This window comes from Mustela nigripes, chromosome 1 (genome assembly GCF_022355385.1).
Source record: "Mustela nigripes isolate SB6536 chromosome 1, MUSNIG.SB6536, whole genome shotgun sequence".
NCBI lineage: Eukaryota > Metazoa > Chordata > Mammalia > Carnivora > Mustelidae > Mustela > Mustela nigripes.
This window is the reverse complement of record NC_081557.1, coordinates 144,594,876-144,614,704: the sequence shown is the minus strand read 5'-3', so window position 1 is coordinate 144,614,704 and position 19,829 is coordinate 144,594,876. Positions and strand designations below refer to the sequence as shown.

Genomic DNA, 19,829 nt, shown 5'->3' with positions numbered 1-19,829 from the left:
ATAGTTACCCTGAATGTGAATGGGCTAAATGCCCCTGTCAAAAGACACAGGCTATCAGAATGGATACAAAAACAAAACCCATCTATATGTTGCCTCCAAGAAACACATTTTAAGCCCGAAGACACCTCCAGATTTAAAGTGAGGGGGTGGAAAAGAATTTACCATGCTAATGGACATCAGAAGAAAGCAGGAGTGGCAATCCTTATATCAGATCAATTAGATTTTAAGCCAAAGACTATAATAAGAGATGAGGAAGGACACTATATCATACTCAAAGGGTCTGTCCAACAAGAAGATTTAACAATTTTAAATATCTATGCCCCCAACGTGGGAGCAGCCAACTATATAAACCAATTAATAACAAAATCAAAGAAACACATCAACAATAATACAATAATAGTAGGGGACTTTAACACTCCCCTCACTGAAATGGACAGATCATCCAGGCAAAAGATCAGCAAGGAAATAAAGGCCTTAAACGACACACTGGACCAGATGGACATCACAGATATATTCAGAACATTTCATCCCAAAGCAACAGAATACACATTCTTCTCTAGTGCACATGGAACATTCTCCCGAATAGATCACAACCTCGGTCCTAAATCAGGACTCAACCGGTATCAAAAATTGGGATCATTCCCTGCCTATTTTCAGACCACAATGCTCTAAAGCTAGAACTCAACCACAAAAGGAAGTTTGAAAAGAACCAAAATACATGGAGACTAAACAGCATCCTTCTAAAGAATGAATGGGTCAACCAGGAAATTAAAGAAGAATTGAAAAAAATCATGGAAACAAATGATAATGAAAATACAACGGTTCAAAATCTGTGGACACAACAAAGGCAGTCCTGAGAGGAAAATATATAGCGGTACAAGCCTTTCTCAAGAAACAAGAAAGGTCTCAGGTACACAACCTAACCCTACACCTAAAGGAGCTGTAGAAAGAACAAGAAAGAAACCCTAAGCCCAGCAGGAGAAGAGAAATCATAAAGATCAGAGCAGAAATCAATGAAATAGAAACCAAAAAAACAATAGAACAAATCAACGAAACTAGGAGCTGGTTCTTTGAAAGAATTAATAAAATTGATAAACCCCTGGCCAGACTTATCAAAAAGAAAAGAGAAAGGACCCAAATAAATAAAATCAAGGATGAAAGAGGAGAGATCACAACTAACACCAAAGAAATACAAACTATTATAAGAACATACTATGAGCAACTCTACGGCAATAAATTTGACAATCTGGAAGAAATGGATGCATTCCTAGAAACATATAACTACCACAACTGAACCAGGAAGAAATAGAAAGCCTGAACAGACCCATAACCAGTAAGGAGATTGAAACAGTCATTAAAAATCTCCAAACAAACAAAAGCCCAGGGCCAGACGGCTTCCCGGGGGAATTCTACCAAACATTTAAAGAAGAACTAATTCCTATTCTCCTGAAACTGTTCCAAAAAATAGAAATGGAAGGAAAACTTCCAAACTCATTTTATGAGGCCAGCATCACCTTGATCCCAAAACCAGACAAGGATCCCACCAAAAAAGAGAGCTATAGACCGATATCCTTGATGAACACAGATGCGAAAATACTCAACAAAATACTAGCCAATAGGATTCAACAGTACATTAAAAGGATTATTCACCACGACCAAGTGGGATTTATTCCAGGGCTGCAAGGTTGGTTCAACATCCGCAAATCAGTCAATGTGATACAACACATCAATAAAAGAAAGAACAAGAACCATATGATACTCTCAATAGATGCTGAAAAAGCATTTGACAAAGTACAGCATCCCTTCCTGATCAAAACTCTTCAAAGTGTAGGGATAGAGGGCACATACCTCAATATCATCAAAGCCATCTATGAAAAACCCACCGCAATTATCATTCTCAATGGAGAAAAACTGAAAGCTTTTCCGCTAAAGTCAGGAACACGGCAGGGATGTCCATTATCACCACTGCTATTCAACATAGTACTAGAGGTCCTAGCCTCTTCAATCAGACAACAAAAAGAAATTAGAGGCATCCAAATCGGCAAAGAAGAAGTCAAACTCTCACTCTTCGCAGATGATATGATACTATATGTGGAAAACCCAAAAAGCTCCACTCCAAAACTGCTAGAACTTGTACAGGAATTCAGTAAAGTGTCAGGATATAAAATCAATGCACAGAAATCAGTTGCATTTCTCTACACCAACAGCAAGACAGAAGAAAGGGAAATTAAGGAGTCAATCCCATTTACAATTGCACCCAAAACCATAAGATACCTAGGAATAAACCTAACCAAAGAGACACAGAATCTATACTCAGAAAACTATAAAGTACTCATGAAAGAAATTGAGGTAGACACAAAGAAATGGAAAAATGTTCCATGCTCCTGGATTGGAAGAATAAATATTGTGAAAATGTCTATGCTACCTAAAGCAATCTACACATTTAATGCAATTCCTATCAAAGTACCATCCATCTTTTTCAAAGAAATGGAACAAATAATTCTAAAATTTATATGGAACCAGAAAAGACCTCGAATAGCCAAAGGGATATTGAAAAAGAAAGCCAACGTTGGTGGCATCACAATTCCGGACTTCAAGCTCTATTACAAAGCTGTCATCATCAAGACAGCATGGTACTGGCACAAAAACAGACACATAGGTCAATGGAACAGAATAGAGAGCCCAGAAATAGACCCTCAAATCTATGGTCAACTCATCTTCGACAAAGCAGGAAAGAATGTCCAATGGAAAAAAGACAGCCTCTTCAATAAATGGTGCTGGGATAATTGGACAGCCACATGCAGAAAAATGAAATTGGACCATTTCCTTACACCACACACAAAAATAGACTCAAAATGGATGAAGGACCTCAATGTGAGAAAGGAATCCATCAAAATCCTTGAGGAGAACACAGGCAGCAACCTCTTTGACCTCAGCCGCAGCAACATCTTCCTAGGAACGACGCCAAAGGCAAGGGAAGCAAGAGCAAAAATGAACTATTGGGATTTCATCAAGATCAAAAGCTTTTGCACAGCAAAGGAAACAGTTAACAAAATCAAAAGACAACTGACAGAATGGGAGAAGATATTTGCAAACAACATATCAGATAAAGGACTAGTGTCCAGAATCTATAAAGAACTTAGCAAACTCAACACCCAAAGAACAAATAATCCAATCAAGAAATGGGCAGAGGACATGAGCAGACATTTCTGCAAAGAAGACATCCAGATGGCCAACAGACACATGAAAAAGTGCTCCATATCACTCGGCATCAGGGAAATACAAATCAAAACCACAATGCGATATCACCTCACACCAGTCAGAATGGCTAAAATCAACAAGTCAGGAAATGACAGATGCTGGCGAGGATGCGGAGAAAGGGGAACCCTCCTACTCTGTTGGTGGGAATGCAAGCTGGTGCAACCTCTCTGGAAAACAGCATGGAGGTTCCTCAAAATGTTGAAAATAGAACTGCCCTATGACCCAGCAATTGCACTATTGGGTATTTACCCTAAAGATACAAACGTAGTGATCCGAAGGGGCACGTGTACCCGAATGTTTATAGCAGCAATGTCCACAATAGCCAAACTATGGAAAGAACCTAGATGTCCATCAAGAGATGAATGGATCAAGAAGATGTGGTATATATACACAATGGAATACTATGCAGCCATCAAAAGAAATGAAATCTTGCCATTTGCAACAACATGGATGGAACTAGAGCGTATCATGCTTAGCTAAATAAGTCAAGCGGAGAAAGACAACTATCATATGATCTCCCTGATATGAGGAAGTGGTGATGCAACATGGGGGCTTAAGTGGGTACGAGAAGAATCAATGAAAGAAGATGGGATTGGGAGGGAGACAAACCATAAGTGACTCTTAATCTCACAAAACAAACTGAGGGTTGCTGGGGGGAGGGGGTTTGGGAGAAGGGGGTGGGATTATGGACATTGGGGAGGGTATGTGCTTTGGTGAGTGCTGTGAAGTGTGTAAACCTGGTGATTCACAGACCTGTACCCCTGGGGATAAAAATATATGTTTATAAAAAAAATTATATAAAATGAAAAAAAAAAGGATATGAGGGTTAGGTGTTCACTTGAAACACAAAGGTATGGGAGGCACAGGAGATAAAGTCATTTGCCCAAGGTTAAACAGCTGGATGTCTGGCTTTGGAGTCTGTTTTTTTAAGCACCAAACCATAATGTGATCTTTGCTTCTTAGTTCTCAATTTGGTAAAAAAAATAAAAATAAATAATAATTATGAAGTAGCAACAATTGTCTCATTGAGCAATCTCTCAAGTTCTACACAGGCATAGAAGGTGGACTGGCAGGAAAGTAGGAAATGTTTCAAGGAAGAGGTAACACCAAGTTCATTTATATGTAAAGTCTTGCTTTCTGAACTATCCTATTGGGGAGACAGAAAAATCATTAAGGAAATCGGGTTGGGGGAACGGTTTCCAATAAACAGTGTCTAGTAATCAATACAAAAGCAATAAGAATCTTGTCAACAGTAAGATTATCCTATAATATCAAAACATGTAACAAGAATATCATCCTATATATTATGAACCTTTTAATTTTCTAGACTTATTTTCGGTACGTGGTCGAACCCACTGAAAATGGTAAAGGAACCAAAACAACAACTGTAATATCTGTAGTGACACAAGGAATCTAATTCAGCTTAATAGTTAGGGAAGCTGGTATAATAGAGATAGATGAAGCAGAGAAAAATTAGAGTGTCTAAACTCTGTCTTTGCTTCTGTGTTGTCCCTGAGGTAGAATAATCATTCAACTGAAAACTGGAACAACAGTCATCAAAAAGAACTAGGGCCCCAAAAAGGCTTCACTTTAAATGAGTTTAGTCTTTAGATCCACATTAATGGTACTCAGTGACTTAATGATTTTAGAACTATTTGAAATAATGTTTAAAAGAATTTCATTTATTTTTTAAGAGTTTATTTATTTATTTGACAGAGAGAGAGAGAGAGAAAGCCCACCAGAAAGCACAAGTTGAGGGACAGGAGAGAGGCAGAAGGAGAAGCAGATTCCCCACTGAGGAGTAGGGAGACTGACAAGGGACTTGATCTCTGAAATCACGACCTGAGCCTACGGCAGACTCTTAACTGCCTGAGCTACTCAGGTACCCCCCCAAATTTTCATTTATTTAGGAGCAGTAGTACTAAACTCAGAACTTACCTCCAAAACATCAGACTGAGAAAAATCTAGGCTCAGAAATGATCAATTACACCAAATAGATAAAAGCCCTTTTCTTTTTCATAAGGTAATTTGTTAATAAAAACCTATCACAGAAAAATTAATGATTCCTACAAAGCATTATAAAAAATTAAGACATGATTGTTAACTGGAGGTATTTGTGAGAAATGTGGAGTATAGCATTTCCCCACACACATGCATTAGAGATATCTGTGGGAAACTTGTCTTAGGTGGTCACACAATTAGATAACCATCCATACTTGTCTGTGTGTACGTACAGATAATGCATATATAACCGTCCCACCCAAAGACTACAGAATAAGGAATGATGTCATTCTGGAAGAGGGCCAGGGAGTTTCACAAGCACGGCCCACAGTCTTTCCTCCCAAGAGTTTTATCTGAGCCACTAAACAGATGCCACACATTCTGTGGCAACTTTCTTAACAACCCTAAAACCAATGTTATTTGAAATGAAATCTGTAAGTAGAGGACAGATGACGATCCACTTGACTTGAGGACTGAGTGAGCTGACCAAAAACATGATGTAGGCTCGGCATCTGATAAGCTGGTTTAAAAAAGCTACTCTGACTAGTCTGGGTTTTATAGCTCTAAGATAGTGACTATAAATCAATGTTGCTGGCTACCTCCGGGTCCCGGGATACACTGTAGTTAATGGGGATATGTTTCAGAAAGTCCACAACTAGACAATTTTAGGTGAGGAAAGTTCACTCTCATTTAATTTCTGTTCTCATCACAGCCTTTCTAGTCATCAATCAGTTCTAATGCCTGCCTCGATTTTAAGGCATTTTATTGAGTCTGTTTGGAACTGCCGTATTAGGGGTTTTTCCTTGATTCTCAGATTCCAGGTTCATAGAGCAGCAGCAAGGCGGGCTTCTGAGCACAGCCTGGCTGGAGCAACCTGAGCCACCAAGCTCATGATCATCGCCTTCCTGAAAGGGGAGAAGAGACTGTTCCCAGCACAGGGTCTTTAGAAGCATGGAATGCAGAAATGAAAGCAGGACATGAGTACTGGTGGTAAACAGTCCTCTTTTTTTTTTTTTTTTTAAATCACAGACTGCCAGTTTAGGATGTGACTTTCCAAAAATGGCAATTGACTGTCAGGGAATAACACAGGTGGGAAAAACCTAAGAGGTTATCGTATCTTACATTTATTTGAACAGAGGTTAAGTATCCTGCTGATGGTTACAAGTTAATGGTAGATCTAGGATGGAAACAGCGTTCCTTGCCGATTGGGATCCAGCGCTTCTGTCCCTATTTATCAGCTCGCAGTGCAATACTGGTGAAAGGTGGGGGGTGAGGGGGTTCCAGCCCTGCTATGTAAAGTGCACTTTAGGACCCCGGGCAGCTTTAGTTTAGCTAACAGATAAGGGTTTTATTGATGTCCTTATGCACATGAAAAATGATTTTATTAAGCAGATATTTATGTTTTATTACTCTTTGGGTTAGTGGAAAAAAATACAAAGTAATGAGATAAAGTTATACCGAAATGAAGTCAGAAGGGCCGATTTCGCTGTGGTATAATGTAAATGTTTTGTGCAAATTATAATTCCAGTGTCTTGGGATCAAGCCCCACTTCAGGCTCCCTGCTCAGAGGGGAGTCTGCTTCCCCCCTCTCCCTCTGCCTGCTGCTCTGCCTACTTGTGCTTTTTCTCTCTGTCAACTAAATAAACAAAATATTTAAAACAAACAAACAAAAATCTAAGGTTGCTTCATCAAGAATGTTTTGCTTCCTGATGTACAACGCTACACAATGTTGCTGGAGAAAGGGTGGGCATAGCACTAACAAAAATTTGGAGTAAGTTCTAAGGTTCCCAAGGCTCTCATAAACAATCATTACTAACATTTAGTATTTACATTTTCCTTATTCCACAGAATAGAGATGAAAGAAATCCATAAAAGGCATAACATGCTATTTGGGGCAACACGAATAATAGGAAGAATGGTATAACTGAGAATATGTCGCCTTGGGATTTGTGTTCCTGTATTGCCCCAAGTGGAAAAATAAGTATCAAAGATCTCCTTTCTCCAACAGAGACAAATCTGTCTTTTAAAATATTTTCCCTTCATATTTTGAAATGTGTAAAGCTAAAAATTTCACTCATTTTTTCCCCCTGCAAACACATTTACTCTTTTTTGTATGACAGATGAAAACGTCACTGACCACCCATGTCATACAATCAGAGGACAAGCTTGCTAAATCCTCAATGCCTGGGTTTTTGAGTTCAAGGTCCTGATTAAAAAAAAAAAAAAAAAAATGAAAACATGAACTATTTTGCCAACTTTATTTGTTCTTTTTCCGTGAAGGCTATGCCTTTCTCCTAAACAAAAATTCATTTCAGATACACAACTTTGTCATCTTTTTTTTTTTTTAAGGTGCAAAGGAACCCGAGAAGAAAAGGGTATACCTACCTCATGATATTTTTTCGTGACTTTGCTTGGGACACATTGACACTCCTTGCAATTGTGGGGACAGCAGGCACAGTTCCCACCACAGCGTTTAACCAGGAGACAACCTGGCCAGAAAATGCTGTCGGTTCTCTTTAGCTCTTCCCTTATGGACACTGAGAAGTTACGCGGTGTGCAGCTGTAGAGTCGTACCTCCTCCTTTAGCAGGTTCAGGTCCACCACTACATGGCATAAAAGAAAGCAAAGGAAAATAACATGGTTATGCCCTGAGCCTGAATCTACTTCATCAAGATCTTTCCGTAGAGAAATCTGTTTCACAGACACTACGCCCAACAAAGCCCCTTCTAACTTTGATGAGGTTTTGGGGCTCTGCTGCTCGCAACTTGGACTTTTCATTTTATAGTCAACAAAGGTTCATTATGTCGTACTGTCCATTAAAGAGGTGCCATTGTGCAGTGTTATGAACAGAGCCAACAAAACAGTTGAGAGCTATAAATAGGAAACTTTACACAGAAAAAGAGCACTACACCTTTTAACCCTCATAAAAAAGTAAACAAGGAGAGCATTGGAAGGGAAGAGTAGAATGTAAAATGATGAATGCTTGGATTAGAAAACAAATGCAATTTTTAAAAAGGATTAGAAGCTCAGGCAATTAATGCAGAACAACTTACAGAAACCTACTGCCAGGACTTTATATAATTTTCCTGGCAATGAGACTCAGAAAATGCAAAAAGGGCATGAAGGAAATGAATTTTTGAGGACAGCTGAGTAGACCATGAATGAAAAAAATGATACACTTTAAAAGGACTGAGGTTGCTGAAGACCCCTGCTTCTGGTGCCCTGAGTAATTCAGAACATTTGAAATTCAGTTTAACTAGGTGCCTTCAGATTTCTATTCTCCTTCTAAAGGATGGAAAAGATGTCTACTTTATAATGATTCTCTATTTTTTTAGAGAATAGTTGGTTAACTATGTAGTGTTTTATTCTTGAAAAGTATACCTACTTGTGAAGACCAAACAAAAATATTCTTTCATCAGACTGTTGTAGTGAATTCTTAATCATTGCTTTTAACTACAAAATGATTCTTGCCTCAGTTAATTTATATCAAAATAGCATTTCATATTTAATATGAATTTATATAAAACACGAATAGTACTTAATTACCATATCCTGTAATTTTAATTTCTGCTTTATAACTTTGCCCCCCTTTCCCTAGAAATATTCAAATAATAGCAATTCCAATAAAACTGAAGAGTTTTGGATAACATACATACAATTCATCAAAACTTTTTCTTCAAAAAAGATTTTATTTATTTATTTGACAGACAGAGAGAGATCACAAGTAGGCAGAGAGGCAGACAGGGGGTGAGGGGGGAGCAGGCTCCCCGCTGAGCAGAGATCCTGATGTGGGGTTTCATCCCAGGACCTGAGATCATGACCACCCAAGACGAAGGCAGAGGCTTAACCCACTGAGCCACCCAGGCGCCACCCCAAAAGGAAGATTTTATTAAAATTTGAAATATTATCTAATAGAATAAATCTGGTTCAATACCTTTTCACTAATATTGGAAACATTATAAATAAGAACTGAAAAAAAAAGAAGCATTTTCTGGCTAAGGATGGCTTTAAGTAATAATAAGCACTATGTACTCCAGTTTTAAAATTTAAGTGTTAATATTTGAAAATAATTTTAAAATGAGAACGTGATTAAGAATCAAATGCTTGTTTTCTTATTGCTTGTTTTACAAGTCTACATTTACTTATACTTATACATTTACTTATACTTATATGTGTGATCAAGTTTTTCTAAACTGTCAAAGGAAGCCACTGTATTTTCAAGAAATGTATGGTAAATCATACATATGCAATTGTAAATTATAAGCACAAGTCAGCTATAGGGTTGACTAAAACCTTAGTCAAGTGTAGGGAAATGCTAAAGAAATGCTCATTCCATGGGCTCATTTCAACAACTTATTTAGCTAAAAAATTGCTTCCCAACTCAATAGAAAATCACTGTTTTGAGTATTTAAAGATTTCCCTTTCATCTGAAAAATGATCCTGTGAAAGGAAAGCTTTTAAATATTTAAGAGGAAATGAGTTCATTCTTTTGTGTGCCATAAAAGACCAACTTATCTCTAAAAAAGTAATGAGATAATTGAGTTAAATGATGTCACATATTTCACCTGATTTCATTTGGCTGAACTAATAGTATATGTACATACTGCTCTTTCATTGTTAAAGCTATTTGTGAGTTTATCTGAATCTTTTCTCTAGAAGTTACTCTCTGGGCAAGAAGGGTTTAGAAAGTCAAAAACACACATACAATACAAAAGCCAGTTGCCAAAATTTTCAATGCTTATTTAAGATTTATACCTCTTTAGAATGTGAACGAAGCTCTCCCCTTTCAAAGGATATTCATCTACCTCAGTTTTAAACACACTATTTCATGAACTAGAAAATGAGACTGTATATGTTCACTTTAAAATGTTTACTTAACCACAATAAAAGGTTAGATAGATTTCCCCAGTGAGCTGAGTTATGATACCTGCTACAATGTGAAAATTTAAACACACTTGCAACTTAGCTTCCACTCATTTATCATGTTTGACACAACAGTCAAAAGCCCTTTTTAAGTACTGGGTAAGCCTGACTTAGAAAATAAGGTCTTTTCTTTTTCTGCAGTAGCAAGGTATGAATGAAAACCCTAAGTCAGAGGAAGAAAAGGAAAGAAACAAAACAAAACAAAACAAAATAAAAACACTGAAAAACCCAAACGCAGTACATACTGCAATTAGGGATTTTCAGTCTGGGATATCTTATTTGAAATATAAGCTTCCTACTCCTAAGGCTTCCAGCTCATCTAAGCCTCATTAAAATAAGTCATGTGACTATAATTTGATGTCACAAATTCTCCAAAAATTGTACAGAACTTCTGCATAAGAAAAATGAAAAAAAAAAAAAAGGTCAAAAAAGAGAAAGAAAGATCATGTCCAACACATATTTTTTTCATAACCTAATTATAGTCTTATGGTGGTTTCCCTGTGTAAAATATCTGAAAAATAAAAATCAATGTTTAGGTTCTTTATTTCTTTTCCGTAACTAGTTCCTAAGACAACACATGTATTAGTTTGTCTCTCTAAAGAATGAAGGTTTTGAGTAAGGCACCCTTTGAAGTCGTTTTCCTAATGCAGATTTTCTTGTTCAGGTTCACCAATATTGCAAGTTCTACTATAAAAGCTAATGCGGACTGAAAAAAAAAATAATGGGTACATTTTCCTCCGTTAGTTGCTTACTCTTTTAAGATATTCAGCTCAAGGATATTCTATTACTGTAATGCAATCTGAGGGTGGTCTCTGTAAGATGAATGTCGTAACACTGTGATATGTTTATTCTGTGGAAAATCAATTTCGATGTCTAATTAGGAGCTTTTAAACGTTTTACTCCTTGTTCCTTTGTAGAAAGACTCTCGGGAGGGGAGTTGGTTTTGTCTATAGAGATGTTATCCCACACCTGCATTTTAGTTTATGTAGAGTTCCAAAAATATACACTGCTTTTCTCACACTTACTGTATGCTTAAAAAGTGAATAGTTTTGGCAAACTACAAAGGGCTTCAATTTGGAAAGTGCTAAATGAATATTTGAAAGATCTGGTTCTGTGCTGGATGCTTTTAAATATATGCTAGCCTCTGGCCATATCGTCACTGAGCACCAGGTGGAGAGGTGCAGGGCCTAAAGGCATGGCTGGGAGGAAGATTTTTAGACTTGAATTCTGAGATCAGCTGTCAAAAACAAGATCTGAGCTTAGAACCTGGTTTACTCCCTTTGCCTCTTCCAGATCAACATGATTATCTACTTCAAATCTAACAAAGCCTCCATTCACAAGGGTTTCAGCTAGCCTTGCAGATCTTCATTTTCCTGTTCCTAAGTGGGAGGGAAGGGAAGTGTTCGTAAGTTATTCATCAAGATCAAATCTTATAAATATGTAACAGCTTTCAGCATCTGGACAGGATTCGGCTGCCCATGTACTTGAACACCAATTTCAAATATTGCTGAAAGGAAACCACGTCTGTTGGCATAGCAAAATACCATGGTTGGGCAAGTCTGGACATGACCTGCTGAGATTAAAGCTCTTGATCCAGAAGGGCTGCAACTCTAGCAGGAAAGGGCAGGAATCGGGTTTCTTTCTGACAGGATTTAGAAGAACCAGTCTGGTGCAATCTGCCCTTGTGAATTGCTCAACCTAACTAAACATTGTTCCTTCCATATAAATTCTCCAGACTGTCATTCCATTCTCTAGAGTGACCCTGGGTAGACTGCAATGTTTCTGAGACCCTGAAATGGATTTGTTGAGGGCATTAGAATTAGCCAATTATTTCTATTACTGTTTCATTTGTGCCTGATATGGATACTTTCCAAACTTAATGTTACTGGAAAAATTAGCTAACCTTAGGGAAGACTTGGTTAACGTTATTTCCAATCTCTTGATCACATGGAATTAAACTTCATTATCAACACTTTTACTCTTGGAGGTAGATAAGCTTATAGGGTCAAGTGATCATTTCAGAGGCAAATTGATAGAGAGAACAATTATCATGGTATGGGTACCCTTCGGTCATTCTTTTCTTGTTCTGGATCCTGTCTTGGAAACTCCTAGTTCTATATTATGATGAGCCACTGTTATTTTCCATATTATTTGCAGAAGTCTATAGGCTTAAGAGATGGAAATTGATATAACCCTGACCATCGGGGACATGGTAGGTGACGATTTTTATTTCTCTCCCTTTTTCTAAGGCCCAAATCTGGTTAGCAGCTAAGGTAATCTCTCTTGAATCTCCAAATCAATATACCCCAAATATTAAATGTGAATAAGCAATGATTCTCACGAAACATAACAGGGGACTTCATCAAAATGGTATTTTTGAATTAAAGAAATGGCAAGAATTTTCAGCAAAAGTATTCCTTTTAATCTTCTAAACCCCCTGAATTATAATTGCTTCTTTTTGTATGCATCCTTATTTAGTGTGTAAATATGCCCAAATGTTACAACAATGGGCTATTTACACATATCATGGAAGAATTTTAAACTCTACTCCTTAGAAGCTGTGGTAGAAAGATCTGAAACACTAAAATTGCTATGAAAATTAAACGGTGTTGGTTCTAATCCGAAGAGAAAACTTACCTCTGGATTTTCTTCCAAAAACAAACGCCTTGCCAAGAAGTTGCCAGGTTGGCCTATATAGATCTTCCAAGTCCAACTGCCACCTGTCTGGTTCAAGATACCGAATGAGATCTTCCAAGGTACTGAAGGCAGTGACAGCGTTATTAAGCAGATCCAGTGGCAAAGCTGAAGGCGGTAACATGGACGGGCTCACAGCTTCTGTGAATTGCTGAAAGTAAAATGAATCTTACATTAACTGTTTTAAAAATGACAATGTATGGGGCGCCTGGGTGTAAACCTGGGAGTAAACCAGGTTAAAGCCTCTGCCTTTGGCTCAGGTCATGATCCCGGGGTCCCGGGATCAAGCCCCGCATTGGGCTCTCTGCTCAGCAGAGAACCTGCTTCCCCCCTCTCTCTCTGCCTGCCTCTCTGCCTACTTGTGATCTGTCTGTCAAATAAATAAAAAAAATCTTTTTTAAAAAATGACAATTTATTTCTTCTGGACTTAGGCATGAAGTAAGGTAAACTGAGGCTAAAAATGCAAAGAAACTGAAATTGTATTCAACCCAAATCAGAACTAATTGCTTGTGCAAGTTCATGTAGATGAATTCCAATAGATCTTTGTGCAGTCGGTGAGAAAGACATTAACCTTCATTATCACAAACCATGCCGGATGTGGATATCTGATGCTTAAAGAAAAAGGAAAATGTCTCTATGGTTCAATTAGGGACTTACAGTAGAAATTATAACACCATTTACCCAATTTTTCTTTTGTTTTTCACTTTTTATTTTCCTCCATCTGGAAAATCACCAGGTAGTTATGCAGATGAGTGTCAGACAAATTAAAAATTTAATATAAAATAATTAACCCATGAAGAATTAGAACAAAATATAGGCAATAAGCCTTTCACGTTGAAGAAGAACTTTTAAGTCAAGACGGAGAATACCCAAACCATAAAAAATAACTTTGATACATTTGCCCCAAACAGGATTAAAAGAGATACTGGGAGAATGGCCTGAGGAACGACATGACTGTCACAGGACGAGTGTCCAGCATATACACAAACACCCAACAACTCAATAGAGAATGAGCAAATTCCAGACAAGAGGCTTAAGTGGCCAGTCGACATATAAAAGCATGCTAAAATCCATTAGTTATCAGAGAAATGCAAAACAAAGTGAGGTCTTATTTCACATACAAAAAAGGAGATGTTACTATCTCACGTATGTGATAGTGGCAAGGATTTCAAAGAAAAGGACTGCCAAGGATGTGGGCAAATTGGAATTTCTCTATTCTGCCTGCAGAAGTGAGCATAAATTGATACAACCAATTCAGTTGATTTAATGGATGTATACAGGATATATAGATAAAAGATTTATATGATCCCTGTCTCTGCAATTCACTTTTGAGGTTTACATACTTTTATTTGTGCACATGGAAATAGATGCAATGATATTCATTACAGTGTTGTTTGAAATAGAGAGAAATTCAAAATAATCTAAATGCCAAGGTATAGAGCAAGAAATTAAAATACATAATTTTAAATGGTTAGTCACAAATGGGCAATAATTTCAATGAAAGTTCAATGGCAAACCTGCCCCCACAACCACCAACTTTTAACAAACAGACTAAAGGTAGGGAGTGGTAGATCAGAACTGAAATCACAATAGGCAAAACAAATACATGAACAGATGCTCAACTTATTTTTTTTTATTACTTACTACTTTTATTTATTATTACTAACTTTGCAGAGGAGGGGAGAAGAAGAGTGTGGAATAGGAAATTTATGTCAACTCATGTTCATTGCAGTAGTATTTACAATAACAGAAAGTTGATAACAAATCTAAACTTACAATATTGGAATAGTTACTTGCACTGTACTCAAACTGAAACAGCGTACAATCATGAAAAATGAGGTCCTTTAAGAATTTTTATCAACAGGGGCGCCTGGGTGGCTCAGTGGGTTAAGCCGCTGCCTTCGGCTCAGGTCATGATCTCAGGGTCCTGGGATCGAGTCCCGCATCGGGCTCTCTGCTCAGCAGGGAGCCTGCTTCCTTCTCTCTCTCTCTCTGCCTGCCTCTCAGTGTACTTGTAATTTCTCTCTGTCAAATAAATAAATAAAATCTTTAAAAAAAAAAAAAAAAAAAAAAAGAATTTTTATCAACAAAAGAAATGCCTACAATGTAGAAAGTGACAAAAACATCCCCAAGCTATATAAATATGCCCCAATTCAATATACATAAATACATAACATACATGTCCTATTTTTTACATTTTTATAATAAATATATTCCTTTTAGAGATCCAATAGAAGTTATAACATTTGTTATAATAATTTAAATAACTATCATGGAAGCTTTTCCTTTCATCCTGATTACTTGGATCCTGGGCCAGATACTGGAAACAATGTACTATTTATAGCAGCAGCTAACTCTGTTGATCTGCTTTTAGTCTTTCCTTATTCCTTTTATTCTCTGCTGCATAACACTGGGTTAATCTACCTAAAATAAGTTATCACTGATCATGTGATGAATCTGGACAAATGCCTAGAGTGATTTCTCATCTGGAGGATAAAATCCAAATTCCTTACCCTGCACTCAGGATCCTCACAATCTGACCTCTGCTCAACTTTCCCATCTAATCCTCTACTCATCAAAGACATGCACATTTTGTTCCAATCAATCCAGTCTCTTCACTAACTACTGCACATGTCATACTCATCGCAGACCTTGTTCCTCTACCCGTGTTAAATATGGTTCCCCTTCCCCCATATGCAAAACCCTCCCTCCTGTGATCCAGACAGTAAATCTTTGCCATTTATAACAGTCTTGCTCGAAACATGATTCATCCATGAAAATTTCATTAATAACAGGGCCATCGTTGCCCATATATCTCAATTGCGTCAATTTGAAAAAGATCTCCTTTCTGGGCTATCCCATGAGCACATGGTTTGAAAAGCAGAAGCTGCTCTGTCAATTAGAAAGTGCCCCCCCCCCCCAAAAAAAAGGATCACTGTTCTGTGGGGCAGGCATAACCTCTGCTGGGCCTCATAGCTTTAGGGGTGCAGAGTCCTCTCTGCCCACAGGAAGGGAAGCATTTTTATACAACATAATGAGAAGTCAATGTGGCAGTCTTGGGTCAAAGCTGATTTCATTCTTAGTGTAAAGATCTAATATCAAGAGTCTGGCTAAAATATTATTAGCACTAAGATGTTTTTAATTATTCTATCCAACTTTTTAGAGTAGAAACCAAATGTAATACATTTCTATTTACTCCCAGTATTTTTTTAATTGTCCAAGAAATACAAAATTGCTTTGATAGAGAGTATTATTACAGTTGATAACTATGTTATGGATATAAATAAACAATTATCTAATAAAAGCTTTCACTGTTAATTCAACCAATTTGATAGTACTGATTAAATTTATAATGTGAAAAGGTTAATGCAAATGTTTTGCAAATTTTTAAAAGATAGGCCAAAATGTATGTTTATATAAAGTGAAAATGAAGGGTCGGTAATACTCAAAGAATAACGGAGTTATTACTCATGACTATGACGATATAAAACAAACCAAATGTGTCATGATCTGCACACCAAGAGTAAACGTAGAAAGCTAAAACAAAAACATATTCTTCATTAAAAGGTCAGAGTGCAGATGTATATTTTAAGTATGATATTAAATTGTTATTTAAGTTATTTTCCATTAGACTATAATGCAAGTAGGGGTTGGCTTATTTTGTTTCCACATTTTTTTTGAGAGTCTCTGCATAGAGCATTACTTTTGAAGCAATGAGAAGTTCCAACTGAAACCAACATTGCTGAGCTAAAAGTTCGAAGTATTTATACAAAAGAAAGTGAAACAAAATAAGCCTGTAATAGCGAACAAACAAAATATGCATACCTTGGATTCAATGAAATATTAGAATATCAATCTCCTGACAGGACAAAGATTGGAAGAACACAATCTAGCAGACATTACCGCATGCATATATTGGTTGACATCATAAACTTACAAGTTTCTAAATATTTAAATTGAAATAAGATGTTTTTAAAAAAGGTAACAACACACACACACACACACACACACACACACAGAGCAGTCCCCACCCCAAAACTGGAGGGGATAATCAGCTTGCTTCCCCTGGATTCTAAGAGAAAGCAGTGCTTTTGTTTAAGAGCTTTCTCATGACTCTTAACCACGCCCACTGGTTCAAGGAACCACCAAGCTGTTAACCTTTGTAGTTCTGCTTTTCTAAGACCTCTAAAGGGATTCTCAGAGAAAAGGGGGAGCAATGGAAAAAAGAAGTCAGAGGGGGAAAAATGCCCTCTGATATTTTTAAGTTTTAATTTTTCTTCTAACCAAAAACTTTTAGTTGAAGTCATAGCTCTTTCTCTGAAATTGAGTGTCTAAAGAATTCCAACAATATCTTTTGTATTTAAAAATACTTAACACTGGGCTAAGTGTCTTGGGTTGAATTGGATCTGCACATTCTCCACTTCTTCTCTCTTCTATTCACCATGAAAAGAGATACTTATTACTAAGTTATGGGTTGCCGTAAGGCTATTTGGTAGATGATAATGGTCAGTAATGAAAGGCACAGTTTCCTGGTGTTCTGTCACATAAACTAGATCAACACCCCTAGTGGGCCAGGAAAAAAAAAACAAAAAAACAAACAAACAAACAAAAAAAAACACTTTTCTGCCTTTACATTCAGGGTAGCAGTGACAACCTGGTGGCTGTCTTCTAGTTCCAGCCTAGATGTTCAGGTATGTCACTTGGAGGGACAGAGGCTGAAAGGACAGGAGGAGATCTGAAATCTCTATGCAGTGAAGTGACTTGTCAGATAATGCATTTTTAAAATATCAAGGTCATGTACTAAGAAAGGTCCTAGACTTAAATGAGGTCTTCTAAATTTCTTGGTGAAAATCATTCTGAATAACCGTATGACATGGGAGAAGAGCCCTCATCAAGGGTGAGTGTCATCAAGGGTGAGACTCTAACCCTGGAGCTGCTCAGATTTAGGGAAGAGCATTGGGGCAGATATGATAACCCCTCTAAGCCTCAGTTTCCTCCTCTGTAAAGCAACAGCTGCTAAACTCAGTTACCTTTTAGTTTCTTTCCAGGTTTCAAATTTAAGAATTCTATAATTGTCAGAGACGAGAGGGTTCATTTTCTCCACATCCTTGCCAACACTCATCCCCTGTCCTCCTGACAGCCATTTAAACAAGTGTGATATCTCATCATGGTTTTGATTTGTTTCCCTGATGATGAGTTATGTTGGGCATCTTTTCATGTACTGTTAGTCATTTGGATGTCTGCTTTGAAAAAAACCATGTCTATGGAGATCCTCTGCCCATTTTTTAAAAAATCAGTTTGTTTGTTTGTTTGGTTTTGGTTATTGAACTGTATGAGTTCTTGCTGTATTTTGGATATGAACACTTTATCTGATATATGGTTTGCAAATGTTCTGTTCCATTACACAGGTTGCCTTTTCATTTGGTTGACTGGTTCTTTGATGTGCAGAAGCTTTTTGTTTTGATATGGCCCCACTGGAAGATTTTTGCTTTTGTCACTTGTGCTTTTGGTATTATTTCCAAAAAATCCTTAGGCACTCTTCTGGGAATGTGAATATGCTCAGCCATTATGAAAAACAAAATGGAGGTTCTGTACAAAATTAAAAAGAGAACTACCATATCATCTGCAATCCCATTTCTGGATTTATATACAAAGGAATGAAAACAGGATATAAAAAAATATTTATCCTATGTTTACTGCAGCATTATTCACAATAGCCAAGATATGGAAACAATCATCTATCACGGATGAATCGGTAATGAAGATGCGGTATATATCTACAATGGAATATTATTCAGCCATGAGAAAAAAGAAAATTATGACATTTGTGACAACATGGATGGAACTTGAGGGCATTGTACTAAGTGAAGTAAGTCAGAGAGAGAAAGACAAGTACTGTATGATTTTACTTCCAGAATCTCAAAAAGTTGAAATTGTAGAAACAGAATAGAATGGCAGTTAGCACGGGCAGTGGGGAGGGGTGTGGTTTGGGAGAGTTGGGGAGATGTTGGTGAAAGGGTACAAACTTGCAGTTAAAAATTAATAAGTGTTGGAGAATATATACCATTGTGATTATAGTCAACAACACTGTACAATATACTTCAAAGATCTTACGAGATTTTAAATGTTCTCGCTACAAAAACAGAATCATCACGTGATGTGATAGAGGTGTTAGCTAATGGTATGGTGGTAATCATGCTGCAGTATATAAATGTATGAAATTGACACATTGTACAACTTACTTTCACACAACGTTATATGCCAATTATATATTGATTTAAAAAAAAGAAGAGGAGGGGCACCTGGGTGGCTCAGTGGGTTAAAGCCCCTGCCTTTGGCTCAGGTCATGGTCTCAGGGTCCTGGGATTGAGCTCCGCATCGGGCTCTCTGCTGAGCCGGGAGCCTGCTTCCTCCTCCTCTCTCTGCCTGCCTCTCTGCCTACTTGTGATCTCTGCCTGTCAAATAAATAAATAAAATCTTTAAAAAAAAAAGAGAGAAAAATAAAAGTCCAATACTGCTTCAGCAAAATTTTGGAAAGCTGCAAAAACAAAACATACTCCTTAGTAAATATGTGATGGGGTGGAACTCTACTTTTTTTATTTATTTTATTTTTTTTTTATAAACATGTATTTTTATCCCCAGGGGTACAGGTCTGTGAATTGCCAGGTTTACACACTTCACAGCACTCACCAAAGCACATACCCTCCCCAATGTCCATAATCCCACCCCCTTCTCCCAAACCCCCTCCCCCCAGCAACCCTCAGTTTGTTTTGTGAGATTAAGAGTCACTTATGGTTTGTCTCCCTCCCAATCCCATCTTGTTTCATTGATTCTTCTCCTACCCACTTAAGCCCCCATGTTGCATCACCACTTCCTCATATCAAGGAGATCATATGATAGTTGTCTTTCTCTGCTTGACTTATTTCGCTAAGCATGATACGCTCTAGTTC

General features: G+C 37.4%; 1 protein-coding gene across 2 annotated transcripts in view; it reads right to left on the bottom strand.

Annotated features, from left to right (window-relative positions):
- The window catches only part of PDGFC (platelet derived growth factor C), a 206,200-nt gene that overhangs the window by 6,613 nt on the left and 179,758 nt on the right, over positions 1-19,829 (bottom strand). For both annotated transcript variants that reach the window (XM_059374687.1, XM_059374698.1), the window contains 2 exons: positions 12,823-13,030; positions 7,648-7,865 (listed from right to left, as the gene is read on the bottom strand). In XM_059374687.1, the coding sequence (XP_059230670.1) occupies positions 7,648-7,865; positions 12,823-13,030 (426 nt within the window). The remainder of the gene's footprint in view (positions 1-7,647; positions 7,866-12,822; positions 13,031-19,829) is intronic.